The sequence below is a fragment of the Chamaea fasciata genome, unplaced genomic scaffold (genome assembly GCF_029207755.1).
Source record: "Chamaea fasciata isolate MVZ Bird 193981 ecotype frontalis unplaced genomic scaffold, bChaFas1.0.hap1 SCAF_17, whole genome shotgun sequence".
Taxonomy (NCBI): Eukaryota; Metazoa; Chordata; class Aves; order Passeriformes; family Sylviidae; genus Chamaea; species Chamaea fasciata.
This window is the reverse complement of record NW_027094102.1, coordinates 9,186,497-9,202,022: the sequence shown is the minus strand read 5'-3', so window position 1 is coordinate 9,202,022 and position 15,526 is coordinate 9,186,497. Positions and strand designations below refer to the sequence as shown.

The following is a 15,526-nucleotide window of genomic DNA, read 5'->3' as shown; positions in this document are numbered from 1 at the left end:
TCTTGTCTGCATGGCCCAGGACTGCTGTAGGCTCACTCATCCACTGGTTGCACCCCAGCTGTTCTGGACATGATTGTGCTGCTGAAACGCTGGATGAAAGCACACAGGAACCTCGAGCCGCAGGCAGTATTATTCCAAAGCAGCTCCCCCAGCATCCGGCTCCACCCCATCCTGAATCCTCGGAAAGGTCAGCTGCGGGGCAATCAGGAGAACCCTCACCTTCACAAAAGCCTTCTGGTGGCTTCCCACACTAAGGCGCCTCACCCGAAGGTCACATGAGCATCAGTGCCAAGAATGAGAGGCTGCAGCAGCAACAGTTAAATGAGTCAACCACGTAGAGTGCACCTGGACTAGTACTGCGGCTGGGCCAGCTGGAGTGCCCTTTCCCAGGAAGACAGAATTAAATAAAAAATTGAGACACCCCCTCAATTCATCACTGCTGCCGACCAGCCTCCTCAACTCATGATTTCCCCAAGAGATGGCAAGGATGAGAGACGTTATGTGAAAGGACTAAGACAGAGGTGGTCTCTGCACAGGAGCAGCTAGCAGACAGGGATTTTTCTTCTCAGAGCTGACATCAGCTCATCAGCATCAGCCAGACTGCAGACTATAATTTAAGATGGATGGTATGTGCATACATGTCCATAAAGGCTGAAGAAAATGACAAAGTAGCAATAATTACAGACACGGAAGGACCACCATGTAAAGCCATGGCATAGGGCAGAGCAGCCGTCAAAATTTCGGCCTAAGATTTTTGCTTTCATTGGTCAATCAAGAGCAGGCAAGTGATGTTTTCCACTGTGCACACTTTCGTGTTGCCCCACTCCGGGAGCAGGACCAAGCTTCCTTGAAGCTTTTAGGCTGCCTGGCAAGTGCCATCCACCCCCTTCAAATGCTCTTATGTCCAGTGCACCTCCACTATTTTGCACTCATGGTGCTCCTTTAGCACAGCAGTGTGAGACAAGCAGAGCTGGGTGTGCAGAAGCGCAGCCAGCCCTGTGTTCAGAGTGGGCATTTAAAACATTCCCAAGATTCTAACCAACAGACTTTTCTCATTTACAGTGTGTTCAACCCTACAATATGCAATGACTCACGGCAAGTTAAATGGTTATTTAGAGTTGCATTTAAGCCCTGCAATGACAATATATTACAAGTATGGCCTTGACAAAAAAGAAGAGAAACAGTGTTTTCTCCTACAAATCTCGGAGGGTGTGTGGGAAAGGCTCTCGGCAAAGGAATGAGTAACTCAGTATTTGTAAACCATGAAACAACTCATACAATCCACGAACTGAAAACTGAATACAAGTGGTGATTTTACTACCACAGCTTTTGGCACTACTACAGCAAAGACAACAGACAACCAAAATGATAAAATTTTTTTTATTATTCACTTTTGAATTCTTTTACACTTTCCTGATTATTTTGTGTAAGGTGAAACTAGAACTGTTTAAAAGACATACACAAATCTAGTACATCAATAACCAGGTATTTCTTTTTGCTATACTATTCTCACAACCACGTGTGTGCTAGGCAATATAACCGTCACAGAAGCAAACTTTAGGCAGAATACTGGTCAGTAAAAACAAAGCGAAAAGAGCTACCAGATATACAGACAGGCTCGGTTCCACATTCACTACTGCATTTATCAAGCGCCAAGTATTAACTGCACAATTTGTTCAGCTAGTAGAGGGGAGTTTTAAAATCAGTGCATGAAATTCTCTTCAGCAGACAGATGGACAAACAGATGGATCCTATACCTAAGTGGAATGTGAAGGCAGGAGATGATACCACGGGACTGATAGGTGACTATTCCTTATCTTTTCCACTGCATTATTCACGCAACTCTTACAAGGTTTTGTTTAATGGGATGTGTTTGAAACATGACAAGGTGAAGACATTTGGAGCTCAAATATTACAAGCATTACAGATGTGTAGGTCTGCATTCCAGTACAAGATGGGAAATCCTGAATATTTGAGCCAGTACTTGAGCCAGTTCCTGGTACTACCAAAGAATGGCAGATGAGCCGAAGAATGCAACAGCACTGGCAGCTCTCAAACACTCAAGGAAGAAACCTGTCCTTGGTGATGTGCAGGCCTCATCCACCATCCTGACACCACCAGGAACCAAAGAAAGGATGATGCATATGTGGGAGTCCAAAACTGCTTTAATGAAGTTTAAACAGGTGAAAGGGTCAAGGATGAACAGAGTCCAGTGGGAGAAAAATTTCTATAAAGTGAACTTAAAGATGGCTCAGTGGATTACTTAAGTTTTCAGGATAAATTGAGAATGGGAATACCATGGAGATTTTGATTTACCTAAGAGTAAAGTAATGCAAAAGTGGCAGATCACTTCATGGTATCATCCAAACTAATAAGGCCATTCAAAAAATTGAATCTTCTCCTGTTGCAAGTCCATGGCAGCGAACCAAGAGTTTTTACTACTGAAGAATATCTAAGTTGTAACTAGGTAAAAGTTATTGCTGTGGGAAGGGGCTTAGTCATGCATGTGGTATGAGCATGAAAGCACTTTGAGAAGTCAAATCCCAGTTATCTGCCAGTGTAAAGAGTTTGGAAATCAAGCTGCTAACTCCCCTGTTTCCCTCCTCCCCAAAACAAACCCCATCCCCAGAAAGACAGGATTGACAAAGTGAGCTTTTGACTGAAAGCGGTGCCTCAGACTCGATTACAAATGTCTACAGAGTGTGCCTGTTCAACTACCTCATAGCAGTGTCCCTAACTGGAATGCCATACATTGGATTGTTTTCCTTCCATGCCCCAGTGTAACAATAGAATCTCTATAACTTTCTGTACAACTTTACAACAGAATTGTACTTCGACTATTTTGGTGCCAAATTAAGCTCGCCAGAGTTACATAATTGATGTCTACTTTTCTACCAATAAGAGTTTTGTAAAGTCAATTGCAATCACAAAACCCTTTATTATTATTATCACAGTGTTCAGTTAAAAATATAAACACGGTAATCGGAACTGTAAATGTTCAGAATAGGAAAGTTCGGAATGCCATTGGAATAACCGACCTCCGCTCTAGGTACACAAAACACCAACCAACCGGTTTTACCCCACAGACAGTTTTTGCTACGTTGAGGTTGTGAAAGTCAATGTACTATTCTTTTTGCTTGTCGCACAAAGGGATTATGTGTAGGATACAGGGTGACATTGAACATATAGTGAAGCGTGACAGCCATTAGTTCTCTCCCTCCCCAGCATCCCCTTCATCTCCCTGGTTTTCCGACGTCCATAGCTGTAAGGAAATACAAACACGTGTTGATGCTGGAAGCACAGTTAATTACAATTGTCAGGAAAGGGAAGACAGCGTAATTAGTAGTAGCTGTGCAATTTTCTCAGCTAAGAGCAATGCAGAATTGAACTTAATAGTAAAGCTGAAGAATAATAAACTAGAACACGGATAAAAGATAAGCAAGAAGCTAGCATAAGCTGGGAAGTTCCACATAAAACTGTTGAGAACAAACTCCACTCTGTGTTACAAAAGGAATCTGAGTTTGTTACAGCAGTTAACAAGTGATTCGTAGTTTGAACAAGCGAGTCTAACTGGTCTGGTTACAAAACGCATCGCAGTTAATACATGCAGTTAACGCCTCAGAAAAAGCTTTTACTGGCACAGAACCGCATCAGCTTTCAGATGCTGAGTCCCACTTCAGAGTGCAGCAGCCTAGAGTGCAGTGGTTTGCCCCATGGTACTCACAGTGAGGTTGTCCCTAAGCAGCTGCATGATCAGGGTGCTGTCTTTGTAAGACTCTTCATTCAGCGTGTCCAGCTCTGCTATCGCTTCATCAAATGCCTAAAAACATAAACACAGCCCTTTCACACTATGCTTTCTGAAGTCACTTCTGCTTATACAGAGCTTACAAATCTGCCACATTACTATCTAAATTGTGTAAAAAGAGCTTCCAGTATTTTTCTTTTCCACCACAAGAAGAAATGTAAAACAAAGTGAGCACCAGATCCCAGACACCCAGGGGAAAACAGAAGCCTTCAGTGGTGTCCAGATAAAAGCCCAGAAAAACTTTACGAAATGCCAATACCAAGTACTGAAGAGGCAAGAGCACTCTATGTGTCATGCTGAAATATGGTTCACATAGCTAGAAGACAGACTTAAGACAACACTTAAAAAAAGAGACTCATTAAAAGGAAGGTCTCACAGGTCTAAACAAGCAGTGAAAGACAAAGGTACCGTTACTTGAATGAGTATATATATATATACACACACACATATAGTACGTAAGTAGACAAGAAAATGGAACACAAGATTTTTTGACAGTGGGCAGGAAGGTTTTCAATTTCTTTTCAAAACAGCAGAGGAAATCAGGTATGTTCCACTAGAGATTAACAAAGCCATTCTTCTCATCCATCTGTTACACATGAAAATCAATACTGTGAGTCTGAGAGCCATAAGTGCCATTTCTTCATCCAGGTTTGAAACAGATGTAAGCATTTTAACTAAAAAAAGCAAGAACAGCAGCAGCATTTTACAGCACAACATCCCTTCTTGTTACAAAGTCTTACTGAAGTGCACATTAAGAACACAAAGATTCACCTAATGCCAGCTTATTCAAGTTACTACCAGACAATTTTCACAGACACAAAAAGCTCCATTTAGAAGACTAATCCTATTTTAGGGAGAAGGCTAAGGAAAAAATGACTGGCTATTTGTTTGCCACAAGCCATCACAAAAGCTCTTTTTGGTCTCTGGAGAGAGGGGCACACATGCATATGGATAACAAGGACATTTAAGGCTACAAAGACAGGCACACAGACAACACTTCATGTACTGGCTAAGTGCTCCAATTTAAATAAATATTTCACTTTAGAAGTGCTAAATTAATTCAAGTGTTTTCAATTTTGACACAAACACAATCTAAGAGAATTAGGTGGACATTAAACAGAGGCAATTTGTCTTCCCTGTCACTGGAGCAACTGCAGTAGCAAATTAGCCTTATCCAAAGCTAAGCTAGTACAGCAAACCAACTTACCTGAAAATATATTACAATGACAACCATTTCATGACAGCATTTTTAAGGAATTTGATATGAAAAAGCCTAATCATCTACAAAATGTTACTGTAACCATGTAATTACCTCCTCAGCCTCCACAAAAATTGGTAATATGAAGAGTCTGCTTACCGTCTTTGCCAGGTTACAGGCTTTTTCAGGAGAATTTAGGATCTCATAGTAGAAGACAGAGAAATTTAGAGCCAAACCGAGTCGAATGGGGTGTGTTGGCTGCATCTCTTTCTTGCTAATTTCAAATGCCTCCTGATAAGCTTGCTGGGAGTTTGCTACCGTTGCTGCAAGAAGCAATTACAACCACATAAATACACAGTAAATCTCTCTGCTTCACAGGGGAAGCAATTATATTCTCAGCCTAGACTACCGTGCCACCAGAAATTCATACAATTACCTATGCACAGACACTTCTTTCAATGTTTTTACATGCAAAAGCCTTCCACTTGCTGAACAACTAATGCTGAAATAGATTTTTAAATAGAAACTTAAAAATAAAATTTATTCAACAAATTCCAACCAATCTGAAAGGACACAAACTGCACCTAAGTGTTGTAGTTTTACACATTCATTTCCAGCCCAGCTGAAGAAGTCATAGTTATCAATAATGAATCCAGACAAAACCATATGGGGAAGAGGAGGTAACTAAACTGCTGCAGTTAGGTCATGAACTTTTTATTTCAGGTTGGGGTTTCAGGGCAAAGCCAACAGTCCCTTCCTGGCTAATGAGTAACAATAGGCTCCATACCGACATCAAGCTAAGTTTGCAAGACATGGACTACATCAGACCCTCACAGGAATTCAGGCAGTTCAGCACTGCTTTCCCATTTCAGAAGTTATTACTTTAGAACCCAGGAACCCAATATCCCATATTTGTATGCAGGGAGTTTGCAAACAGTGAAGAGTTGAGCTGAATTCATACTTTAAACACGAGATCAAACAAACTAAGCATTTCCCATGAGAAAGAAACCTACATTCTCCAGGAAAATGAAATTACACTGCCACATATGCTTGGAAACTAGCTACTGCGGTCAGGGGCTGCAAGTAAGAGTTTAACTGCACTGATGAACATCTGTCAATCACTTCTATTAATTTCAGTGAAGTCTTTCTCCAAAAGTGATTTGCACTGCACCTATCTTCATTACTACAGAGCAGTAGTGAAAAGAAATAAATACATGATGTTGGCGAAAAGAATACAAGTGGTTTTTGTACTTGATTCTGCTTGGTCTGCGGAGAGAGATTTCATTTCTACTTACTTTGCTTATTGTCCCCAGATGCCACCTCTGAGAGGTATCTGTAGTAATCACCTTTCATTTTCAAATAGAAGACCTTGCTTTCTGGCTGCGTGGCATTGACAATAAGGTATTTATCCAGGAGTTCCTGAGAAAGATTAAAAAAAAAAGTGATGTTTCCTGAGTCAGAAAAATAATGTCTGAAACAGAGCCTTTGTTACAATGGTGAGCATGAACTGTTCAAACAGTAACAATGACTTCTGTCATGGCTTACGCAGACTCATGTGTTAATCACTTTGCCTACTGTCGTCTAAACTCTGGGAAAAAAAAAAAAAGATAAACTACTTGTAGCCTTATCTGTGGAGAGCTGAAAACTTGCTATGTTCACCCTATCCACAATTGCCTCCTGCAGGATCTGAAGGCTATCAGGACTTAAGCCTGTTGATGTAAACCCACATCCATGACCAAACTAATGAAAAGCAGCAGCTGAAAATTAGCATATCTGGTCACTTTTGCTGCCACAAATTTGAATTCTATGCAGAGCTGTGAAATTGTCCACAAGAAACTGATTCTATCTCCATCTTCAGCTGAAAAGTTTGACAGTGGCACAGGCAGCACATGTGCACTCAGAAAGAGATGCAAAGATTGACTGCACTGACAGCATCTGCTCCTTATCAATCTTATAAAATAGAACAATAAAAGGAATCCCTCTTGTGAAAGTGAAAGAAAGAGCAAAATCAGTCTGGGAGAACTACACACCTTCTCCATAAAAAAAACCCAAACAACTAAACAAGACTCGGGACATCAGTGTTCATTAATTAAAGAATATAAACAGCAGGCAGGCCTTTTAGCAGGACTCATGTCAGTGACCCAGATCTAAATTTGTTTTCATGGTGAATCCCCTCCAGCCAGCAGCCAGGGGTCTTCAACATGGCCTTGCTTGCTTTTTGCTGCTAAAAAAAATTATACTCTTTTATAACCAATTCCCTAAGAAGCAAGTTAAATGACTTTGGAGCTAGAACTGGACCCAAGTATGTAGCTATGCAAAATTATTCCCCTGCTAAGGTGCTGCAGTGTCATCAGCACTCCTAAAATTCCTAAAGCCTCTCTGAAGAATGCTGCAGTACTAACTACTGTTATTTTTGCTGTTGGATTATTACCAGAACATCATTGCAGATATCCTGCAATTCAGCCTCAATTTTCTCACGATATTCTTTTCCCATCTGCTGTTTCTTCTCGTTTCTCTCTGTTTTCTGCTCGATGCTGGAAATGACACGCCAGGACGAGCGGCGGGCACCGACCACGTTCTTGTAGGCCACAGAGAGGAGATTCCTTTCTTCATTGGACAGCTCATGTCCCTGCTCAGTGACAGCCTTCATAGCTGCAGCCATGTCATCGTAACGCTCGGCCTGCTCAGCCAGTTTGGCTTTCTGTACCAACTCACTTTTATCCATGGCTGTCCTGCAATTAGCGAGGAATAAAAATAGAGAAAAAACGTCTTGATGGTCTGCACTGGGGAAGTTCATGCTCAAGGGTGAAATAGATCTTACAGTCAGTAATAAGGGGGAAATCTATCAACTGTAATAAAGTAATGCAAAGGGTTTCTTTTAAAAAATGTATTTGACCTTTTGCCTATGTATCATTTCCATGTGTAAATGACTAATGAGAATCCTGAAGATATGAAAGCATCATTCTTCAAAATGCAGCAAAAGTCATACTGGCATTAAACACAGCTCTATGTGAATCTCTCCTCTCCTTTTCCAGCCACAGCTCAACTGGGGAGATGTTAACCAAGGAACCACCAGGTTGCTGGGGCATTTTGAGGTTTGTCTGTTTGTTGTTGGTTGCTTCTCTCCACTGCAGTACAAGTGCTACTTAGGAGTACTGAAGCACTGGACAGCTCCTGACACTGAAGATTTTTGGCAAGTTAAAGGAGATGTTTCTGTGGGTTTACATAAACCATACCCAGGAAAGCTGTAGTTGTTGGTAACTATGGAAAGAACATTTATAATGTTCTGCCAGAAAATAATGTGAGTTTTTTTATATGTGCATCAACACACATAATGGACAACTCTACACAGCTAGGGTGGCTGCAGTCTCAGGTTTTCAAGAGCTTTTAAATAATATTGACATTCACAAAATCTGAATGGGACGTGGCCCACACAATGGTCACTGCTACAAAACAAATTGCTTATATGGAAACAACTTGTTTATCATTTCTGATAATGCAGTTTAGCAACCAGAGCTGTGGAGACACATCACATGGCCACAGGGTCACTGAAGAGCTTATGCCAGGGAGAATGAATCAACCTCCCAGGGCCAGGCTCACAGGAGAAAGAAGCTTCTTTGCCCTTATCAAAATGGACCTCAATACTTCACAAACTTACAGACAACCCAAAGTAATCTGTAAGACTCCTCCAGGTGTGCAGGTTCACTTTTGGACACATCCAGAACTGTTATTCTCATCAGTACTGAGCAATAATTATCCTCTCCTACTCCTAAATCCTAATCAGGGCTCTCACTGTCTAGGTAAGTTGTCAGGCTGAGACTGAACACCTAAAAACAACTTCTAAAAGAACAATAAAAACCAAACAAGGACAGTAAGTTTACATCTGTATTTCACAGACTTCTGTTCATTACGGAAGCACCTACGGACCTATTAGAAAGAACCAACATGCTGCAGCCTTTTCCATGGCTCTCACCTTTGAAGATTCAAGTCTGACAGGCTTCTGATGGAGAACATCTTGCACATACTGCTCAGCTTGTATTTTACTCCAAGGATCACCTACCACACTATTATAGAGGAAATCCAGTCCCCTGTACTAAATCTTCAACCAGGACAATGAGACGCAGACCCAAATTCCCATTGTGTGTATGAGCAGTTTCATACACTGCTCACCCTGCTGAGGATAAATTCTAACTACAGAAATTATTTTGAGATGAGCACATTCTGTCCCTCCAGCTGAAGATATTCCACTTTAGCAAAAAAATAATAATAAAAAAATCACCCAGGATATCAAGTCAAACATTGTTACTTCACATAAAAGTTCCTGAAGTTAACCCAGCAACCAAATGTACCTGCTCTGTATCTGCAAGTCACACACTCCTGTTTGTGTTTGATCCTTTGTAAGGCACTCAGAGTAAGGACATGGAATACTAAAACCAGCCTCCTGGAAAGGGATCTTTTGCAGACTGCTAAGTAAAGCTGGGCTGTAGTTAAGCTCAGTTTCAGGTGCTGTGTTTAAACCAGTGGATTCTGGGATCTGCTGGAAGGTGCCACACAGAGTTCAGATCAAAGCCCTCACCAAGACAGGGTGACTGTGGGCAGCAGTGTGACAACTTGTGGTGAGGCATGATTCATTTGGTTCTCTCTTCCCCAGTAAGCTTTTACCCCGGGGATATTATCATTGGTTTCCACAGGCTTATCAAACAGATAGCTCCTGATGATGGGAAAGGTTAAGTGGGATTTGTGATGTGCATTGTTTCTCCCTACTTTGAAGGCTGCCATAGCACCAATGCAGAACAAGTCCAAGGAAATCATCAGATCATTTCCCCTTGAGACAACCCATCCCACTCTTCCCTGTTGAGTCTATCAAACCTTGTAAACCATTCCCTTAACTCAGCATTAATTGCAGACCATGTGCTTAAGGCAGGAAGTAATTTGTGAGTGGTATTTCTCTACGCGCTCACTAAAATCTGAACATGAGCAAAGTACACCTGAAGAATGTTTTTTACATTACAAGAGCCAACTTTAAACAACAGGACATTGAAACCAAACAGTTTCAGAGCACTTTTAGTTTCTTCATTGTCTGCACAGCTTCCAGAAGTATTTCTACAGCAAACATCTTATCTTCTCCACTTCTTCTCATGGAATGTGATTGTTATGTGGAAGCAGCCTGCTTGTTGAAGTGCAGAGGCAAGTAGCTCCAACTGAGTTTACATTTTGCCATTGAAAGGTCAGTCATTTTTATCTTTGATCTGCACTTTGCCAATAGTGGTCTAATCTGTAGACAAGTCATCTGTGCAGAATTCTGTTTACAAACAATATAGAGTTCAGTTTTGAAAGGGTGCAGAGTCTGTTTTATCAAGCTCACTGACATATTTATATTTAGATGCAAGACAGTTCACAGCAGTCAATGGGTTCATATAAGGACACATGAAGGAAATCACAAAGGGAATTGCACATGAAGGAAAGCATGGGGGCACAAAGACCTAACAGATAAAAGAGATCCAGAAACCAGTTTTACACATCAATTATACAAGGAAAATACCAGCACAAAGATTAGAATGTTGCCTCTCATCAAGCAACTTTCCTCAGCAATCTAACTAATTTATGCACATTAAAGTCATTTATGCTTATATGAAACTCAAACTCATCACTAAAGATGGTGCTCCTGAGAGCTTCACTGGCTTAGTTTTGACATAAGAATTCAGTGTACAGGGGCTTGAGTTTAGCTAATTTGTCTTAATATCTGTACTCTTAGTAGGCTTGCTATGAAACACAAATATTATTCAGTAACATGGATTTAACAGAACTTAAATGCAGTAAGAAAATCATTGCCCACACCAAAATATCTGCCAATGACAGCAAGCCTACCATTACTTCCTTCCCAGGGTGCTGCATAAAGGAACACTTAAAATCCTCATTTGATTCTCCATTGCTTACCTTGTTAGAAGCTTGGAGAGAGCTTTGCAGAGCTATGCTGGCTTGAGCTCCAAAAGAGGGAAGTGTTTGCCAGAAGGAAAAAAGATACAAGGAAAGGAGTGATGTTTGAAAAGGCAAAGAAGCAACTATCAGTTATAACTGGTCCCTCCCAGAGAGGAGATGAAAGCCACACTCTAACAATGGACCAGTGTGCCACAGTCTGAAACAAGCAAAGCCTAGAGCTAAAAATACACCTAGGCCACACACAGAAGCCATCTACCAAAGGTTACCTGCAGCTAGGAGCAAAACACACAGAGGTGATGAACAGGAGGCTGACAGGAATGATCTATTCTAGCACTGATAAAGCCATGCCGTGGTGGCAAAGGGAAAAGAGGGAAGATGGAAGAAGGAGCAGAGACGTGCAGATCACAGCCATGGAGGAGTCCTGAAAGTTGCCTTTTCTAAGCAGAAGATTCTGATATTAGATGCATTAACACAGTTCAAATTCTTAAGACACTGTCTTAAGAATCTGTCCAACACAACTTAGCAGCCCTCCAAAAAGAAGTGGCTGGACACTGCTCACATTAAGGAATGCCAACCACTGCCCAGCAGTCACAGCCAATAGCACCAGCTGCTAGAAACTTCTATCACCTGAAGTCCCACACTCAAAATGTAATTTTTTACTATTTTTTTCCTCTATCTCACATACAGCCTAGAGCTCTTTCAAATCTCTCTTACAAATGCAGAAAAGCATGGATGCAGGCACTGTAAGTTACAAGTGCTAATTCCCACTTCAGAAAAGCTTTACACCTGCGTGGACAAGACTGAAACGTACCACAAAGCATCAAAGGTAAAGGTCAGAACCTGCAGAACTCAGCAGTTTGTCGCTGCCTGCATCTTTCAGTGGAAAATGCAGTGAGAAGGGGATGATGTGACCAGCCTGGGAACAGCACGTGGAGTCAGAACACCCATGGATCTCTCAAGAGTGGATGGACACACAGAACTGGATGTTTCCATCCCATTAACAGCTGAGGGGTAAAACATGCAGCTACTGTCCTTCAGAAGACTGCAGGATTTTGAGAACTATAGCTCACTCCTCAGCACTTACTCCAACTGCTCTGCAGCCTTTATGGTTTCCCATTCCTATGGGCTCTTTAGGACAAAGCCAAAACGGATCGGAACTAACTGTGCTTAAAGTCTGTAGAAATCAAATGAAAACTGACACTGAAAATAATCTGGCTTATATAACATATCGAACTGACAGGACAATACTAATAAGCTTACGTTGGTCTGAAGTCTGCTGCTCTCGATGACCTGTTCTTCTGATGCTAATTAAGTCATTGATTTTTGTGCACTGTTTTTCTCTCTACAGCAAGCATGAGAATCTATCAGACAAACACTTCCACTTTGTAGAAAAGAACTGGTGAGAAAGCAGTGTCATTATTGGTTTGACATACTGGTCTCCAATGAGCTGAGCAGAGCTGCAGGTTAACAGACCTGCATATTTCACTTTGAGAAAGGAATACAAAACCAGATTGGGTGAAATGGGAGGCAATCATACTTCCCAGTCACGAGCTCTCTAAGTCCACCCAAATTCTAACAGGAAAAGCAGAGGCTGGTACAGAATTTGCAGTTCAATATTCCAACAATATGTGAACATACCTTATTTGATTTCTGGATAGGCAATTCATTCCAAAATTAAACATTTGAGGGAGGTGAGTGCTATTTCAAATTAGAGTTTGATAACTACAGAGAGTACGAGCTTTGGAGACATTATTTCGAAAATAAAGAGAAAATCATTTTCCACCATTCAGGTACACACATGCTGACACAAGTATCTGCATGATGGGGTGATGGGGATGGCATTCCCTGTCAACTGGACACTGCTTCCAACGTTTATTTATTATTATTTACAGGAAATGGAGTGCAACTCTCTCAATTGAGTGCAAGGAACCTTCCTCACTTTACTGCAGCGTCAGTATTCGATTTTATTAGTTGTGTTTCTCTAGTTGGTTCCCTCAAAGGCTACCATGTATGATTAAACAACTGATTAGAAAATGAATGGCTCTGGTAAGATCTGAACAGTAAAATCATCTTGTCATTAGTTTGGGCATAGCAAGTTCAGTAAAATATCCTGCAAACATAATGAGGGAAAAAGGAAAATGACTTCACAGTTGTGATATTCTTGCTGACCTTGTGCAGCACATAACTTCAGCCTCCTCTGCATCTACCCTGGCCTTCGGCTCAAATCTCTATGCAAATGTTGAGATAAAATTAACATTCTATAAAGCCATGCCTCACCCTGCTCCGGCCATCTGCTGCCATCATTACTTGTTGCTTTGTAAAATTGAATAAAATGACACTCAATGGTTTTCAGTCTCCATAGAGAATTACAAAATGCCTTTGACCACTACCAACAGCATGTGGGAACACTGATATTGTATGGACATCTTGAATTCAGTGACAGCAGCCTTGTTCTTCCTAATGCCAGGCTGAAAAGCAGAGCTGTGCTCCCTGCCTATGGCCCTTTGCTCAGGACAGCTGCAGGTGGAGACACGCTGGCATTTCCACAGCTCAACATCCCCACATGGCAACACCTTTTTGTTCCACCCAGCAGAATTGTTCTTTGCTACAATCCAGGTGGAAATAGTGAGTTAATCCAAAAAAATCTTCCCCCAGGCATAAAGTTCAGGCCAAACTAATCTATTCATATCACAGGTAAATCACTTTTGTTAATAATAAACTGACAGTATTTATATTACAGGGAGGGGCAAGAAGTGTGGCCATATAACAGACACACCACTGTAATGCCTGGTATTAGGACACCACAAGGATCAGAGTAGGAGCTGTTACCTCATTAACCAAATAATTATTTACTGAGCTCCTCCTCATCCAAGTTTATTCACATGCATCACAAAAAGCTGCATACTGGCACAGGCCTGCTCAGGAAAAAATAAAAAGACTCAACATCAAAATAGCGGAGATCAGAACATGCGGTACTGACATAATGAGGTTGAGAAAACCGCACCAGGCCCATCTGTGCAACGAGTCTATCACTTTATTGGTACCAATTTAATAAACAAAATATGATACCGGGGATATTTTTGCAGTCGTTTAATATGAAGGGAGAAAATGGCACTCGTGTTCGTGCTTTCTTTTCTAGACCAGATTCTATCTCATTATTGCTTTGAAATAAAAGCTCATCATTTTTCATCTAAAAGTATTACAATTTCTGACTGAGGTGTCCTGTGTTAGTGAACATGTGAAAACATAAATATTCCTACAGCCACTGAAGACACAAAACATTACAGACATTGCCAAAGTCTCTGATATTTTTCCGTGGGAATTTAGTCTTTATGGTGCTGCATGATGTGGTTTTTGTTTTCCTATCACTGGAAAAGATATTCGAACTATTAATAAGGAATCTATCTGAAAGCAACCAATTTATATTGTGATATTTGCACGAGATGCATTTATGCCAATAGTGATTGTGTGCCACTGTCATTTCAACATCCCAATTAATACCTGGTTATACATACCTCAAACCCACGGACGCTAGATCTGGGCTACTGCCCAGCCTTTTTGTAGGCTGGGACTGGTTTGAACCAACCTTCCTTCCCTGTGGAGTCCTCCCTAAACGTATCTCTATTCCCAAATGGACAGGAATGATCAAAATTGGAAAATAACAATAAACGCGTTTTGTTCCCTTCTACAGCGCTCATAGATGGCCACGACCCCCTGGGCCCGCCGCGGGCCGGCTCACAGCCACGGGCACGGCCCCGGCAGCCGCGCTCTGCCGGGCCGGGCACGGAGCTGCCGGCTCTGGGAGCCCGAGGCGGGCCCAGCCGTGCGGCGTGGGCCGGCTCCGGGCAGTGCCGGTGCCGGCTCCGGGCAGCGGCGGTGCCGGCGTGGCGGGGCTGGCCCCGAGCCCCGGCCCCGAGCCCTTCCCGCCGGGCGGGCCCAGGTGAGCGCGGCCGCGCCCCGGGCACCCAGTGACTCACCGGGGCGGGGCAGCGCCGGGCGCTCGGCGAGGGGCGGCGCCGCCCGCCCGGGCCCGCCAGCGGCCCCCGAGCGAGGGTCGCACCCTTACCGGGGCCGGGTGACGCGGCACCGGGGAGGCAAAACCGGGAACCCACCCGCGGGGACCCCCCCAGGGCGCGCCCGCCGCGGCCTGCGGCTCCCCGCGCGGGGTGGAGCGGAGCGGGCCGGGCGGGCGGGCGCAGGCCGGGGCGGGCGGCCCCGCGGGTCGCGGCGCGGATGCCCCGGGCCGATGCCCACCGCGATGGCGGCCGCGGCCCCTCACCTGGCGGCGCGCGCGGATCCCACGGGCGGAGGCGACGGCAGCGGCGGCCGCTCGCACGGACACGCGCACACACCCTGCGGCGCTCGGCCCCGCTTCCGCCGCGCGACACGCCCCTTCCGGCGCCAGGGGGCGCCACCGCCCCGCGCGCCGCCCCAGCGGGACGGTCGCCGTGGCAACGGGGCTCATCCCGCCCGGCCCGGCCCCGCATGAGCGGGGCTGAGGGGAGCTGAGGGGGGCCCGGCTCTGCCCTGCCCTGCCCGCCCTGTGAGCACACCCCGAGCGGGGATAACCCCCGAGCCACGGC

The 15,526-nt window shown here is 43.6% G+C and overlaps 1 protein-coding gene across 1 annotated transcript; it reads right to left on the bottom strand.

Annotated features, from left to right (window-relative positions):
* Window positions 1-1,361: 1,361 nt before the first annotated feature.
* On the bottom strand, window positions 1,362-15,326 carry YWHAB (tyrosine 3-monooxygenase/tryptophan 5-monooxygenase activation protein beta). Its single transcript, XM_066198740.1, has 6 exons — window positions 15,223-15,326; window positions 7,435-7,735; window positions 6,299-6,422; window positions 5,163-5,326; window positions 3,725-3,820; window positions 1,362-3,262 (listed from the first exon to the last, which is right to left on the bottom strand). Exons 2-6 carry the CDS (start codon window positions 7,726-7,728, stop codon window positions 3,206-3,208), a joined length of 735 nt encoding a protein of 244 aa, XP_066054837.1. The 5' UTR covers window positions 7,729-7,735; window positions 15,223-15,326; the 3' UTR covers window positions 1,362-3,205.
* Between the last annotated feature and the right edge of the window lie 200 nt (window positions 15,327-15,526).

Coding starts and splice junctions, on each gene's coding strand:
- YWHAB (XM_066198740.1), bottom strand. CDS start 7,728: ATGGATAAAAGTGAGTTGGTACAGAAAGCCAAACTGGCTGAGCAGGCC. Junction 3,821..5,162: donor CCTGTAACCTGGCAAAGACG/GTAAGCAGACTC, acceptor TTATGTTTTTAG/GCATTTGATGAAGCGATAGC. Junction 3,263..3,724: donor TGCTTAGGGACAACCTCACT/GTGAGTACCATG, acceptor ATTTCCTTACAG/CTATGGACGTCGGAAAACCA.